Consider the following 13,630-nt stretch of genomic DNA (forward strand, 5'->3'; position numbering starts at 1 on the left):
TTGATAACTTCATAGTTAACCACACAAAATTATGTGGCTTTTGTTTTATTTTTAATAAAATTCTTTTGCTTGAATTTTATTGACATTGACATTAGACAATAATACATAGGGGGCAAGCATTGATAATTTGATGCCCATGACCTTGTATGAAATGCTGTAAGAATATTGGTTTTTGAGTTTACGTCAAATTGAGATGGATTAGCAAAGAATGAATTAAAAAGTAAATTTGTCAGTTCAGCGGTGATGAAAGACGACCTCTTGCTATTTTCATGGTTTTCTGAATGGTCACATACCTTTTAGAATGCTGGTTGCATGAGGTGTATCAAGTAACAACTGAGAAGGCACATTCGATCAAAATGGAATAATGTGTAGTAATAATTAAAGTAAAATATTAATATATTATTGTATAATCTATCCATCAATTCAAAATTAAAAATGATTTAAAATTACATAATCACTTTTAAAAGTTACTTGTTTTTTTTGTTTATATTTTAATTATTTATACAAAATTTAATCTTTCCTTTATCTATATAATTGATTTCTCATAATGTCTTTCTTTGGTAGAATGCCAAGTAAAAAAATGAACATAAACGTCGTATGTTATGAGTAATTACTAATGTAATTTTATATTTTTTTTCAAGCTATAACAATTTATCTCTAAATTAACATTAAAGAAATTTATCTCAATTGATTAAGAAGGATGCGTAAGTATTTATAAACCTTCTAAAATATCAGAGTTTGATTCTTAATTTCTTGTAAGATAAAAAAAAAATTATGTCTAAAACACAAACAACTTTGATGTTATATTTGGATGTTGTGAAAGGAGGATAGTAGATGAAAGAAGTGAAAAAAGTCATTTAATTTGAAATAAATACTTTTGTTTTTTAAATGATATTCAATGAAGTTATTATTCAAAACATTATCATGTTATTTTATTTTGTCAACCCCCCATGTGTGATAGTTGGAGTTCATTTAGAAAAAAAATCTTAAACATTGAAAAATATATTTAGATTGGATTTTTTTTTGGTTTGAAGGAAAGAGTTAACCAACTAAGTTATATCTCATTCATATTTTGACCAATTTCTTGAAAACTGTGTTATGAAAGTTAGCCGAAGAAATGCTAATAAAATGATCAAAGTTTGAAGTTCAAAATTGAAATCAAATTTGGTCAGATTTTGTCATAAAAACACAAATTCAAATATAAGGGTTCAAGTTAAGTGAAATTACATAGAGTCTGTTTATATAGGTTTATAGAGAATTTTGCAATCGTTTGGGGGAGAAAATCTATAAATAGGATCGTTGCTTCTGACAATTTACTTCATTTTCAAATTCACTTTTCAGTATATTTCTTCTTTATCCTTGTTACAAGTACTGATTATGCGTCTTGAATAATCGATTTTTTCCTATTTCTTATTTTTGTCAACCATCTTTTTCACTTTTCCCCCCTTCCAAACACACCTGTACAAAACTACATGAAATTTAAACAGAAATGTAGTATGATGTTAGCAAGCATGGATATACGGAATCTTGTTGGGTATCCGAATACTGAGAAGATTGCCGGCTGTGGGACCCAAGAAAAGAATAAAAGATCTAACATCTGTGCCAGAGACAGACACGTGCGCCCAACACACACACTCTCTCTCTCTCTCTCTCTTGCTGTCTCTGTGACACACTCCATATGTCTGTCATTGATCTTCTCACTTGCAACTTTCAAGTTTCACTCTTCGCTTTGCTTTCCACATACAACTCTCTCTCTCTCTCTCCCTCCCAAGCACTGCGCAGTCATTTTCTCTCTCTGCGGAAAACCCAAAGAAGAAAAGTTCCCATTGTTTTTGCCCGTGTGACTGTGAGCGAGAGTACCCACAGCAACACTCCAAATGTGCCGTCCATGGTCGGCTTCTCCCATTATTCCTTCTCTCTTTCTATCTTCTCCTCCTTTTCTTTGCATCCATAGTCCATAGAAACTGAACACCCGTTATTATGGGCTGTGTTCAGGCCAAGTCATTGGATTTGGAAGAAAGTCCCGAATACAGGACCCTAGACAGATTGAAGTTGGATAATGGCTATGTCCCAAGTACCGACTTTGTTGCTCATAGAAGATCCACCGGTCAAAGACATCATGAACCTAATAAGGAGTATGAAAGACTGCATCAGCATCAGAGAAGAGAACAACCCAGAAAGCAAACTAATAAACTTATTGAGTCTGGTGTTGCCAATGGTGAAGGGCTTCATCTTAATAAGGGCAAGGTGGTTGGTAGAGAGGGGAGGAGAGTCACACGTCGTGATGATAAGAAGTTGGAAAACAAGTGTTGCTTTGAGGATGAGATGGTTGATGGCTGGCCAAAGTGGTTGGTTGATAATGTTCCTACACAAGTGTTGGCTGGCTTGGTTCCCAGGAGTGCTGAATCCTACAAAATGATTGATAAGGTTTGTCCTTGTTTCTTAGTCCTTTTCTTTATGAGTTTTATATTATCATATGGATTAGGCAAGCTAGGATAGGAATAGGATAAAGAGTTGTGAAAAATTCTTTTTGGGTCACCATGACGTTAGTACAGAGGATCACTAGCTTTGCTGATGACTAATCTGGGTTGTGGCAAATTCTAAGTACAATTGTGTGTTTATAAAATTTCTCTTACAAAATTACTTGTTGTATTCAGTGCATAATTCAGGTAGTTCATTAGCTCTAGTCCATCAATAAATGTTCCACATCGTATTTGAAAAATTGCTTCCAGACATTTTTCATGATGTGACATCAGTGTTCTGCAACTTAGGTTTTTCTCTGCTAGAATCGAAGGAGTTCCAAAGTTATCTAGCCTTGCATTGAGAATAGGTCAGGCGATTATTGTTTGCAACGTAAGGTTGAAACAGATGGTTCTATTGTTTGTGCAGCGCAGGATCGACTCAAAGCATTATTAATCATAACCTTAATAGTATGTACTATGTTTGATATATTATGAAAACTTCAAGTATTCATGTAATCTTGATACTGATTTCTATCTAGATTAAAAAAGTTATGTTTTCCTAATTATTGAGAATCTACCATGCAAGTTTTGTTAAATGTTTAGATCATTTATGGCAACCAAAACTGAAGGGCTATCCTAACTGATAATGGCAGGAGAGAGCAAGCTAATTTAGTTAGCTTATGTTATTTATGTTTTGCAGGTAGGACAAGGAACCTACAGCAATGTTTATAAAGCTCTGGATCGAGAAACAGGAGAAATTGTGGCCCTGAAGAAGGTTAAATTCAATACATCAGAGCCTGAAAGCATTAAGTTTATGGCAAGAGAAATTATGATACTACAGAGACTGGATCACCCCAATGTATTAAAACTCAAAGGATTAGCCACTTCAAGAATGCAGTACAGTATATACCTTGTTTTTGAGTTCATGCAAACAGATTTGGCAAGAGTTATTGCTCGTCCTGAAGAGAGACTAACCGAACCACAGGTTAAAAGATTCCCTTTGATGCTTTGGTCATTTTAGCATTTGGACCCCTTTATTCTCCTTAATGATCTTAAAAAGTGAATGTAGGTCAAGTGCTATATGCATCAATTGCTTTCAGGTCTCCAGCACTGCCATGAAAGGGGAATTCTGCATCGAGACATAAAGGGGTCAAACCTTTTAATTGATAAAAATGGGATGCTTAAGATTGCAGATTTTGGTCTTGCCAATTTTTATGGTCCAGATCGTCACCGGCCTCTCACAAGCCGGGTTGTGACACTATGGTACAGAGCTCCTGAGTTATTGTTAGGTGACACAGATTATGGAGTTGGTGTTGATCTATGGAGTGCTGGATGTCTCCTGGCAGAAATGTTTACAGGAATTCCAATCATGCCTGGCAGAAATGAGGTGATGAAGATAATGGCCGGCTTTTTATCTTTTATTTTTGGCTATCTGTGAAATTCCTTTCTTTTTGTACTGTCATTTATTTCTGCTCTGTATAATTTTGTGTTAAGCCATCTGCATATCTTACTGACTTAAATTTTCTTGATCTGCTAATTATGAAATTTCCCTGCTTCCAGGTTGAGCAGCTTCATAAAATTTTCCGGCTATGTGGCACACCATCAGAGGAGTATTGGAGAAAATTGAAACTTTCTACAACTTTTAGACCTCCAAAATCTTATAGACCTAGCCTTGTAGAAACCTTCAAGGATCTCCCTCCATCTTCTTTAGGTCTTTTATGCACTTTGCTTGCTTTGGATCCTGCATTCCGTGGCAGTGCATCTAAAGCTCTTAAAAATCAGGTTAGTAAAGAGTAAAGACAACAATGGCTACTCCTTACTAAAGTTATTCTGACTCTGAAGTCTGAACCATTAAACTACACAGCTAGCGATACTTTTCTATAAGATTGATTTTTTTTCCAGTTGCAATTTGTTGGCTATGAATTTGCAATTTCCAGTTGCCAATTAATAGAATACATATCTTATACATGCACATGTGTGCTCTCGTTCTTGTGTGTTAATGGTTTAACAACCTTATACATTTTGATTTGACTAATCATTTTCATGATGAGAAGTACAATGTATAGATTTAATGTTCTCATGATATGATGATTCAGTAGTGGCTCATGATCTTGGAGCACTAATAGATATATAAAGTCACACACAAACATGTGGAATAACATTAAGTTCAGCATGCAATTCCTAAAGAACAGCTACGAAATAATTACATGCCTAAATTACACCAAATTTCCCACATACAAGTGTCTTTTGCGTGCAGTTTTTCATTACTAGCCCATTGGCATGTGACCTCTCTGGTCTGCCTGTTATCGTCAGAGAGGATGATGAGCTTGTTCAAGCCAATGAACAGATCAAGTAAGTCGTTTTTAGCTATTAAGGTTTTGAGAATGGCTTCGGTCAACTTGTTACACATATACATATCCTTATTTTTGTAGCATATATGATAGCGATGAATGGTATATCTCTTATTTTCATAATCAGAATCTCAGAATTGTGCCATATGGGTTATTCTGTTTTCAGAATTTAGCAGACTATTGTTTCATTGAAGCAGTATGTTGTTGCAACTAGTTGACTAAAGGATCCTTCTGTGAATTAACTATTCCATGCCATTTTTTTTGTCTTTTATAATGAGAGTCATTTTCTAACCTCTGTTGCCGTCAATAAAGTAGTTCTATTTGAATTTGCCAGATGTTGAATACAAGACAATGTCAAATTCATGTAACTCTATAAATCCTTTTTTTTTTATTATTACTGATGTACTAGAGAGTGGAGATTTTAGGCAACATATTCTGATGAGAGTAACTTCATATAACCCTTCTCTTGCCCCCAAAATGGATAACTTGATTCACAGTTCATACAGAAGTTGTTACTTGTTTCATTCCCCATATTGGTATTTGTGCTTGGGTTGGGTGATTTTGACTTATGTTTATGCTATGGAACTTTGTTCAACATGTGGCATAGAAAAATTAATCCAGATACATTTGTTCTAGAGTGATGATTATATAAAATATTAACTGACTGAAAGATTTAAATTCTTAATTTCAGTACTGGGGAAGATATCTTATTGTTTTGCTAATATTTACAGGTACATGAACTCTAAAATCAGGCGTTCTCGTACATATCTGGAGCGTCGTAAGAATTCAACATCTAAGAGACCAATAGAACATACTGTATCTTCCAAACAGGTATTAAAGCTTGTGCTTTAGGACATCCTATGACTAATGACAAATTGAAACAGTCCACTCTCATGCTTGATGCGGTTAAATTAAAAAAAAAAAATTGTCGACCTTGAATAGAACCAAGACTTCCCTGTTACGTTTCCTTCTATCTGGTTTCCCAATAGCTGTGGTTGTGTTGACTTGTTTCTCATTATGCAAGACAAAGTGTTTGCTTGGAACGCCTTTTGAGGTTAAGCATGCTCGTTACAGTTGGAATATTGTTCACAGTAGACCACATGATAAAATAAAGCTGGTGCTATGTCTTCAGGGACACAACAATACCAAAAAGAAAAAGAGAAATACATCAATAATTTAAAACTACAGATCTTGTACTGTGTTCTATGTATAGGTTGATGTTTATTCATGCTTTCTTTTTGTTATCATTTGGTTATGTAAATGCTACTATTACAACTAATTTCATGTATGCATGTTTCATTGATGTATTGGATTCACATATTATTTCAGGAATTGATAAGGAATGCGAAACCTGAAACTTTTGTTCCAATTGAAGACACGGATAGCACTAGTACCTCATCTAGTGTAAACCCAGGAGGGGCTAAGGACCAATCACCTTTTTTTCTATCTCCATTTGGAGCTTTAGATCAAAAGCTATCTCCAAAAACCCATCACCATGTTAATGGTGGTGAAAAAAACATCAAGAACCTTCCTCCATTACCCAAGTCAAAACCAAATGCTACCAAGAAAGATGATATCAAATACAGACCAGACCACTTTTTCAGGTCAGCTTCCACCAGAGAATTTAGATACTTAAAAAGGGAGGAACGTTTACTCTTGGAAATTGATGATTAGGCTAATACGAGAATATGTAAAGGCCAATATGGTTGTTTTTTATTTTAGTATTTGATGTATTCTGAAAAGCTCTACACATTCTTTGCACTCTTGGTGTGGTCTGATTTGTCAACCCATTCTCCTAACATCTTGATTCTTCTGTTCAATAAGCATCAGCTCAAGTTGCATGCTTGTCCAAATCTATTTGATTAGATTGTAAATGAGCTTTACGATAAAATTATACATTCATTTCGTACGCATAATTTTATGCACATGGTTCAATTCCATGATTTGAGCATCGAATAATTGATACCACAATTGATACTGTATACAATTATCTCTTATTTATCATTCACTTCATATCTTTTCGTATACACACATCTCAAAAATACTTTTCTAAAACTATAGGGACAGCAAATTATTTTTGTACAACTATGGTGGCTGTCCCTTTAATTTTAGAAAAGCATTTTTTATAGGTGTGTTAGGAAAAAGATGAAAGTAAGTGAAAGATAGACATAATTGTATAAATTGTCAAATATAATGTCAACTATTTGTTGTTTAAATAATAAAATTATTACGGGAAAAAATAATATTTCTTGCTACACGCATTTTAGTGCTTATGTTCAGGTGGGACTAAATACAATAAGATGTTTGTAAGTATGAACTGATGTAACTGCAAGTGATGTGTACCTAGCATTATTTTCATAGAAAATAAACAATCATCAACGGAAGAATTAAAGATCTAATATTTTGTTTAATTATTTTGGGAAGAAACTTACACTAAATTGTTCAATCTTTTGCTTTTGCTTTTTTATACAATCTGTAATGGAAGTTGTCAAAGTTTCACGCAATTAGTCACTAAATTGTCAATTAGGAAGAACGAAGAAAGCAATTAATGTAGAGCTAGAGACATAAAATTGGCTTTGGAACTTGTAATTGATCATTTTCCGCAGTGCTATCAATAATTAAAGTAAGTTATTTGCTTATTCATATCATTATAAAGCCTAGGAAATTTTAGTTGTCCACATCATACATGACGAATTGTGGGTTAAGGTGTCACATTCCATGTTAGCCTAGTCTAAATCTCTATAATCCTTCCTACTTGTTTGTTTTAATCCTTTGTCCTTTTCTGTTCCATGATCAATTGATTGAAAGAGTTCAGTCATTGAATTTGGATTCACAGATTTTAAGACATGCAGAGAAAATAGACTACAATGAGTAAGGAACCGTTGAGTGCTAATCACTGGCTTTAGAGTATCTTTCCTGGGACTGTTCAAAAATAAATTGTTGAATAATGAGTTGGAGTGTTAAAATTGTTAATATGAAATAAATAGATGATTATATTAAAAAGAGATAATTACTTGCACAAATAAATGTTAACATAATGAATATTGGACTGACACACATAAATTTGTATTATGGAGAGAAACTATGCAACTCTTCTTTAATTACAGGGTTTCTTAGAACCATGTGTGGTGTATTGAATATTGAAACTCCAACAACAAATATGCAAATTGCAAATTGTAACAGGGCATGTTTACCTTCGTTTCTTAGGCAAGTTTGGCTTGAATGAAAGGAAAATTTTTAGATTAGCTTCTTGAAAATACTTCAGTAGGATATGAAGTTAAATTAGGCAGATTTAAGCTAGACTTGTCTGCATCTTGAAAAAAAAAAAGTCAACAACAGAAATTGAAGCCCATAAAGTACCATAACAAACCTTTTGACAAGGAATTAAGAATTTATGTAAATGTCTTGGGAAAAGTGAATGATAAATCTAAAGTTGTCTCTTATATCATGTGAAGTAACGAATGTTTGGAAGTTACTTTATTAGCTGTATTAGCCAGGTCTAAAAAATTCGCCAAACAGAAAAGCTATAAACAATTATAAAATAGCTAGGCCTCAAATATCAAGTTTCTAGAATATGATATAAAGGAAAGATTCATTGTTAAAATTATAAAGTAAAAAACTATATTAAGATTTCTACTATTTCAGATCATTATAAAAGAAGTTAAGAACACAGCAGAACACATATCCAAGAGAAACGAAATAAACATAAGAATTAGAGTTTATTACTAATCACAATTTTCAGAAACATTTTTGAATTCTTGCATGTTTGATACAAAGCATGCTAGTTTGCTGCTCTCCCTCTTACCAAAAACCAACCAAGAAACCCTTGTTTGCAGAGCATATACATATTCCAACCCAGCTAGTACTCTCATCATTTTTTTATGCATAACATCTTACCTCACAATACACCACTGCAATATTTTCCTTTATAAAGGCCTTACCTTTAAAGTTGATATTACTGAACAACACATGCTAGCCCCAAGGCAAGCAACTCTTATGGTTGATCCTAGTTCACACACCGTAGCGAATGTCGCTGAACTTGTTCTTGATCCACTTGAAGCTGTTTCTGACATTTGTTTTAAGTTTTCCCTCCACTGTCAATACATTGTAGGCCTTGATCCTCTTCTTTCTCTTGATTTCTGGATCACTTGATGCAGAAAACCCATTTCCCTTCTGGTTTGGACCATTAAAATTATATGAGTTGGACCTTTCACTGAAGCCAAATTCAGTGTAGGAGCAGGAGTATTCAGGGAATGACTTGCTTTTCTCCATGACCAAATCCACTAAAGTTTCAGAAAGAAAGAAGAAAAAAAAAACCTTCTCTTCGATCTCTCAGTGCATGAAACAGGAAATATTTGTATTACATAAGCAAAAATGGCACAAGCTGGTTGAGGGTTTTTAGAGAGGGAAGGGCTACTAACATCAACATCATGATCCTGTGTGGTGGCACCCCATGTGTGGTGTTTGATAGTGCCCTTTTGGGCTTTGAGAATCATGAGGGTCATTGGTAGTGTGGGAAGTGGGACACACTTTGTAGAAATAGGAGATGCCACCATCTACACTAGTGATGACACAATATGAATTCTCATGGCCACCCTTTATAGTGGGGGGGACCCAAGTTGGTTGTTTTTATTTAGTTTTTGATACTGAGATAAGGCACTACTAGGCTGTGCCTTTGAACAAATGCTGAATTGCCATTTGCATGCTATGATACATTCACATTTATACTGTTTGGTCGTGCAGAACATCTTATTTCCCAACCATTTCCTAATGAAATGAAAATGGAAGTCATCTCTCTCTCTTTATGTCAAAATCAGTGGCTTAGTGCTGTATGGGGCCATGGATTTTCTTTCATGCAGATCAAAGATTGAAAATATTATCTTCAGCCGTTTGTTTTAAGTGAGAAATTATCTAATGCAATTATAACTGAATATACCATTAAACACGCGGATCAATTGACGTATGATTATTTTAACTTAACAAGAGGTTCTAGATTCGAGTTCTGAATATACAGTTACGTTAAATATTTGGAGGGACAACTTTGTTGCTCTTAATAATCATACTCGACTATGACTATAACATGATTGTCTCCAATAAAAAATATTTGTTTTCTAGAAAAAAAAATTTATGATCTTTTATATATGATTGACCAAATTAATATCATTATTTGTTGCACAAATGAGACAAAACCATCTGTGCTCCACATTTTCTGATCAAATTTTTCATGAATAAATCCGTTTCATTCGAAACTGTCCACTAAATCTTATCCAACCTAATAAATTTTTTACACAAATAATTGTGGGGGTCGCATGGTTGTGCTATCACATATCAAGTTGCATGCTCAAACCTTAACTTTCATTAATAAATTCAATTTAATAATGTTATGTAAATACAAAAGAGAAATCAGAGTGTCTGTATGACTTAATTAGTGTAGACTTGTGGTGATTGTAGAAGTTAGGAAACTGAGAATTAAAGACTTGGATACATGTAGACCCACATGTATTATGGTATGAGTACCAAATCAACTGGCCTATAAAAGCTTTGGTTCTCCCTATTCCTATAGACTACAAAATATATTAATAGCATCCAAATGGATCACTTGGTCGATTTGGTCCATATAGCGATCAGCATCTTCATGAATCTTCTCAAGTTGAAAATAAGAAAAAGAATGCAAAAAAATATATGCTAATGGTAAAGAAAAAAAAATGAGCCTCAATATAGTCTGAATTCTTTAATATTAAGCATCTTATCAATTTGTTGTCTGGAATCCAAAAATAGAAAACCTTGCAAGCCTCGACCAAAAAATATGCTGAAAAGGGACCTTGCTTATTTCTGAATACCATCATGGTTCAATTGGTGGATCGCATGAAGGTTTATGTTCCCCCTTAGCCAATGCTACTGAATATTCTAAATGCTCTGCCTCTGATTTTACACTTCATATACTAGGGATAAAATCCAATACTTTACATCTAAGCACTTTGTTCTTTATTATTGTTGGCAAATATTAAGGTTGCCTATAGTCAATATTAAATATTTTTTTAGAACAACGAACACTACATAATCTTTAAAGTTAAAAAATTATTTACAAATCGAACGTGTCCATTAGTTTTGCTTCTTTTATGATTTAATTAAACTATTTATATACTAAAATATATGATGACTTATAGCATGTTTGCTTCCGCATTTCTACAAAATCGATTCACGAGAATGAGAGGTTAATCTAGCTTCTACGCATTTTAAACTACGAACATGGAGAGAGAAGCTTGGATCCGCGTTTTTTAATCTTTTCCAAACACCCACTTAAACATTATTAATTTTAACTTTAAACAATTCAAATCGTTTCCATTACGTATTATTTTCCAATTATTATGTCAAATAATGATATAATCTGTTGTGGTAAATAATTATATTTCGGAGCAAATTTTTACAATAATTAGTGAAGCTTAAGTCATTTCTTAAAGTTATAGTCATTCGTATGATTGGAGGGCTTCAAGAGTGTAATTTCATTTTGACAAAATAGCATTGTCTGTTGAAGACTGTGTTGAGTGTGTCACGAAGAAGAAAAACCAAGAAGCATGAATAGTACGTTCACAAACTTTATAGTATTTGTATTTAAACTGAAAGAGGAGTGATAGCTATTAGCAATCACTTTTATGAAATCCTTCACGAACAAGGCATAGCACTCATTGGATGGGAACAATATTAATTCAGGACATGGGTAACAAATCATGAGTAGGTGAGGGGAAAAATAAAATAAAAGTGAAAAAACTGAATCACATGACACTTAAAATTCGTAAACCCATTTGTGTTACAATTTTCAATATTTTTACCAAGCTTAATTAAATTTTTGTTCCTAACTCATGATTTTCTCCCTTTTTATTTATTTCAAATGAGTACTCCGTGAACCTTTTTCTATCACATAATCTGATAGGAATGGGCTAGAAAATCCCAAATAGTCTACAAGATTTAAATATTATCTTTTTATATAGTTTAGTTTTATTTTATATTTCCTAAAAATACTAGATAATACTACTTGTGGGGTTGATATTCTTTGTAAACCTCTATTATAGGGTATGTACTTTGTAAGGATAATCAATGAAAAATATTAATTTTATATTTATCTCTTAGTTTTTCTTAAATGATAGGAGTAATGATAAACTAAAATATCTTGCGCTTATCATAATTTTGTAATTTTCTTTACAGTTGAAATTGTATAATATACTGGTCGATGCCAATTATTATTGCGGACCACAATTAATTCATCGATCCAAGTGAAGACAATAAGAACACTCCTCCGAAGTAGGAATATTTTTTCATGCTGAAAGCAAATTAACATACAACTAATAATTAACCTGGTTTTGCAATTTGCATTGACTAAAGTTGGGTGAATGCGTCCTCTCAGTCTCATCTAAAGTTTTTTACAGCAAAGCCTGCATCATAATAATGTTGATACCAGAAGCATTCGTTGGCATTTCAGTTTGCAGTACTTTGATTTTTTTAACTTAAATCCCTCAAATACAATGACTCATGCCAGTTATAACAATGATTGATCCACATTCCATCACTCAATTACCTATTCTGATCCAATAATGATATGCAATTATTTCTTTTTAGGTTAAATTAAGTTAGACTTTCCCCTTTTAGTCCCAGTATGCAGATAAAGACTTCACATGACACAAAACTGTTCTTCATATGGAGTGGAGTAAATATGCTGCAAACTGCAATCATATTTTTACAGTAGAGTTTTTTTTTTTTTTTTTCTTTACACTGTTATGATCATTACATAAGGGGAAAAGCTATATATAACATTAACAGTATGTGATCATACAGAATATGCTTGTGAGGATTGCAAAGTAATTTGTGCAAGCATCTTGGTGTGATGAATCTTTCTTAAGAAACATGCATATTCAATAAAAGAGTAAAACATAAAATTAGTAGTTAAAATAGTATGCATAGATCATTTTAATCTTTAAAATTATGAAAAACTGATTAAAAAAACTTATATGCACTTTGTTTAAGTACTTTCAGTATAATTTTTTATATATAGGAATTGGAGTTTCTCTTCGATAACTTCTTATTTTAATTTTCAATCACTGAATCAGATTTTCAGCTGTTTTTTAAAAGAAAAAAAGTTGTTTAAAAATACATGCTATATAAAGATTAATGTGGATTATGATAATGATAATTTCAAGCTACTTAATAATTTTTTCTATTTTTTAAAAAGGAAGAAAGAAAAAGCATATATTATAGTCAATTATTACATACGAAGGGTCAAAGAGGACTCGATAATGCACTTGTTAGTATTTAAAGCAAAACCCTTAATTAAGTTAGCAGAATATTGATTGAGTGGTTAAAAAAATAAAAGAAAAAAAAAGTCACTAATTTAATCTTTTACTAATAAAAAACTAACAAAATTAACAATTAAAATTTATCGATAAAAAAATTATCATGAAAGTATAAGACCGACCCAAAGATAAAACAATTAAAATCTAAACTTTAGGCTGATCAACATATGTTATTAATTTTGTTAAAAGAAAAAAAAAAAAGTCACACATATTAACTAAAATACCTCACATGTTACTCTATTATTTATTGGAAAAAAAATCTCTCAATTATTACTTGCCTCAGTTTCTTTGGTCCGGCCCATGTGAGAGTATAAGCCTTTATGTGGAGAAATTAGAATCTAAAAGTTAGGATGGTGCATTTTGGTGGATGCTTAAGGCATAGGTGGTTCTGAGGTTCGCGAGTGGAAGCCGTACACTTAGGGTGTCTCCAGGTCCCCTCTTCTCACTACAGTATCATTAAGCACAAAGCACC

At 32.8% G+C, this 13,630-nt stretch overlaps 2 protein-coding genes across 2 annotated transcripts; one reads left to right on the top strand and one right to left on the bottom strand.

The window, feature by feature from the left end:
- The first annotated feature begins 1,397 nt into the window (after positions 1-1,397).
- LOC100776854 (probable serine/threonine-protein kinase At1g54610) lies at positions 1,398-6,699 on the top strand. Its single transcript, XM_006589425.4, has 7 exons — positions 1,398-2,427; positions 3,163-3,447; positions 3,532-3,849; positions 4,023-4,244; positions 4,720-4,814; positions 5,545-5,644; positions 6,143-6,699. Exons 1-7 carry the CDS (start codon positions 1,981-1,983, stop codon positions 6,485-6,487), a joined length of 1,812 nt encoding a protein of 603 aa, XP_006589488.1. The 5' UTR covers positions 1,398-1,980; the 3' UTR covers positions 6,488-6,699.
- A 1,815-nt stretch (positions 6,700-8,514) lies between these two features.
- LOC100527753 (uncharacterized) lies at positions 8,515-9,230 on the bottom strand. Its single transcript, NM_001364722.1, has one exon. The coding sequence runs from the start codon at positions 9,083-9,085 to the stop codon at positions 8,825-8,827; it is 261 nt and encodes an 86-aa protein (NP_001351651.1). The 5' UTR covers positions 9,086-9,230; the 3' UTR covers positions 8,515-8,824.
- Positions 9,231-13,630: the final 4,400 nt, after the last annotated feature.

This window comes from Glycine max, chromosome 10 (assembly GCF_000004515.6).
Source record: "Glycine max cultivar Williams 82 chromosome 10, Glycine_max_v4.0, whole genome shotgun sequence".
Taxonomy (NCBI): domain Eukaryota; kingdom Viridiplantae; phylum Streptophyta; class Magnoliopsida; order Fabales; family Fabaceae; genus Glycine; species Glycine max.

What these genes read in the sequence shown, in the direction of transcription:
- LOC100776854 (XM_006589425.4), top strand. Translation starts at nt 1,981, where the DNA reads ATGGGCTGTGTTCAGGCCAAGTCATTGGATTTGGAAGAAAGTCCCGAA. An exon ending in CTAAAGCTCTTAAAAATCAG is followed by an intron (nt 4,245 to 4,719) that starts GTTAGTAAAGAG and finishes TTTTGCGTGCAG; the next exon opens with TTTTTCATTACTAGCCCATT. An exon ending in ATACTGTATCTTCCAAACAG is followed by an intron (nt 5,645 to 6,142) that starts GTATTAAAGCTT and finishes ATATTATTTCAG; the next exon opens with GAATTGATAAGGAATGCGAA.
- LOC100527753 (NM_001364722.1), bottom strand. Translation starts at nt 9,085, where the DNA reads ATGGAGAAAAGCAAGTCATTCCCTGAATACTCCTGCTCCTACACTGAA.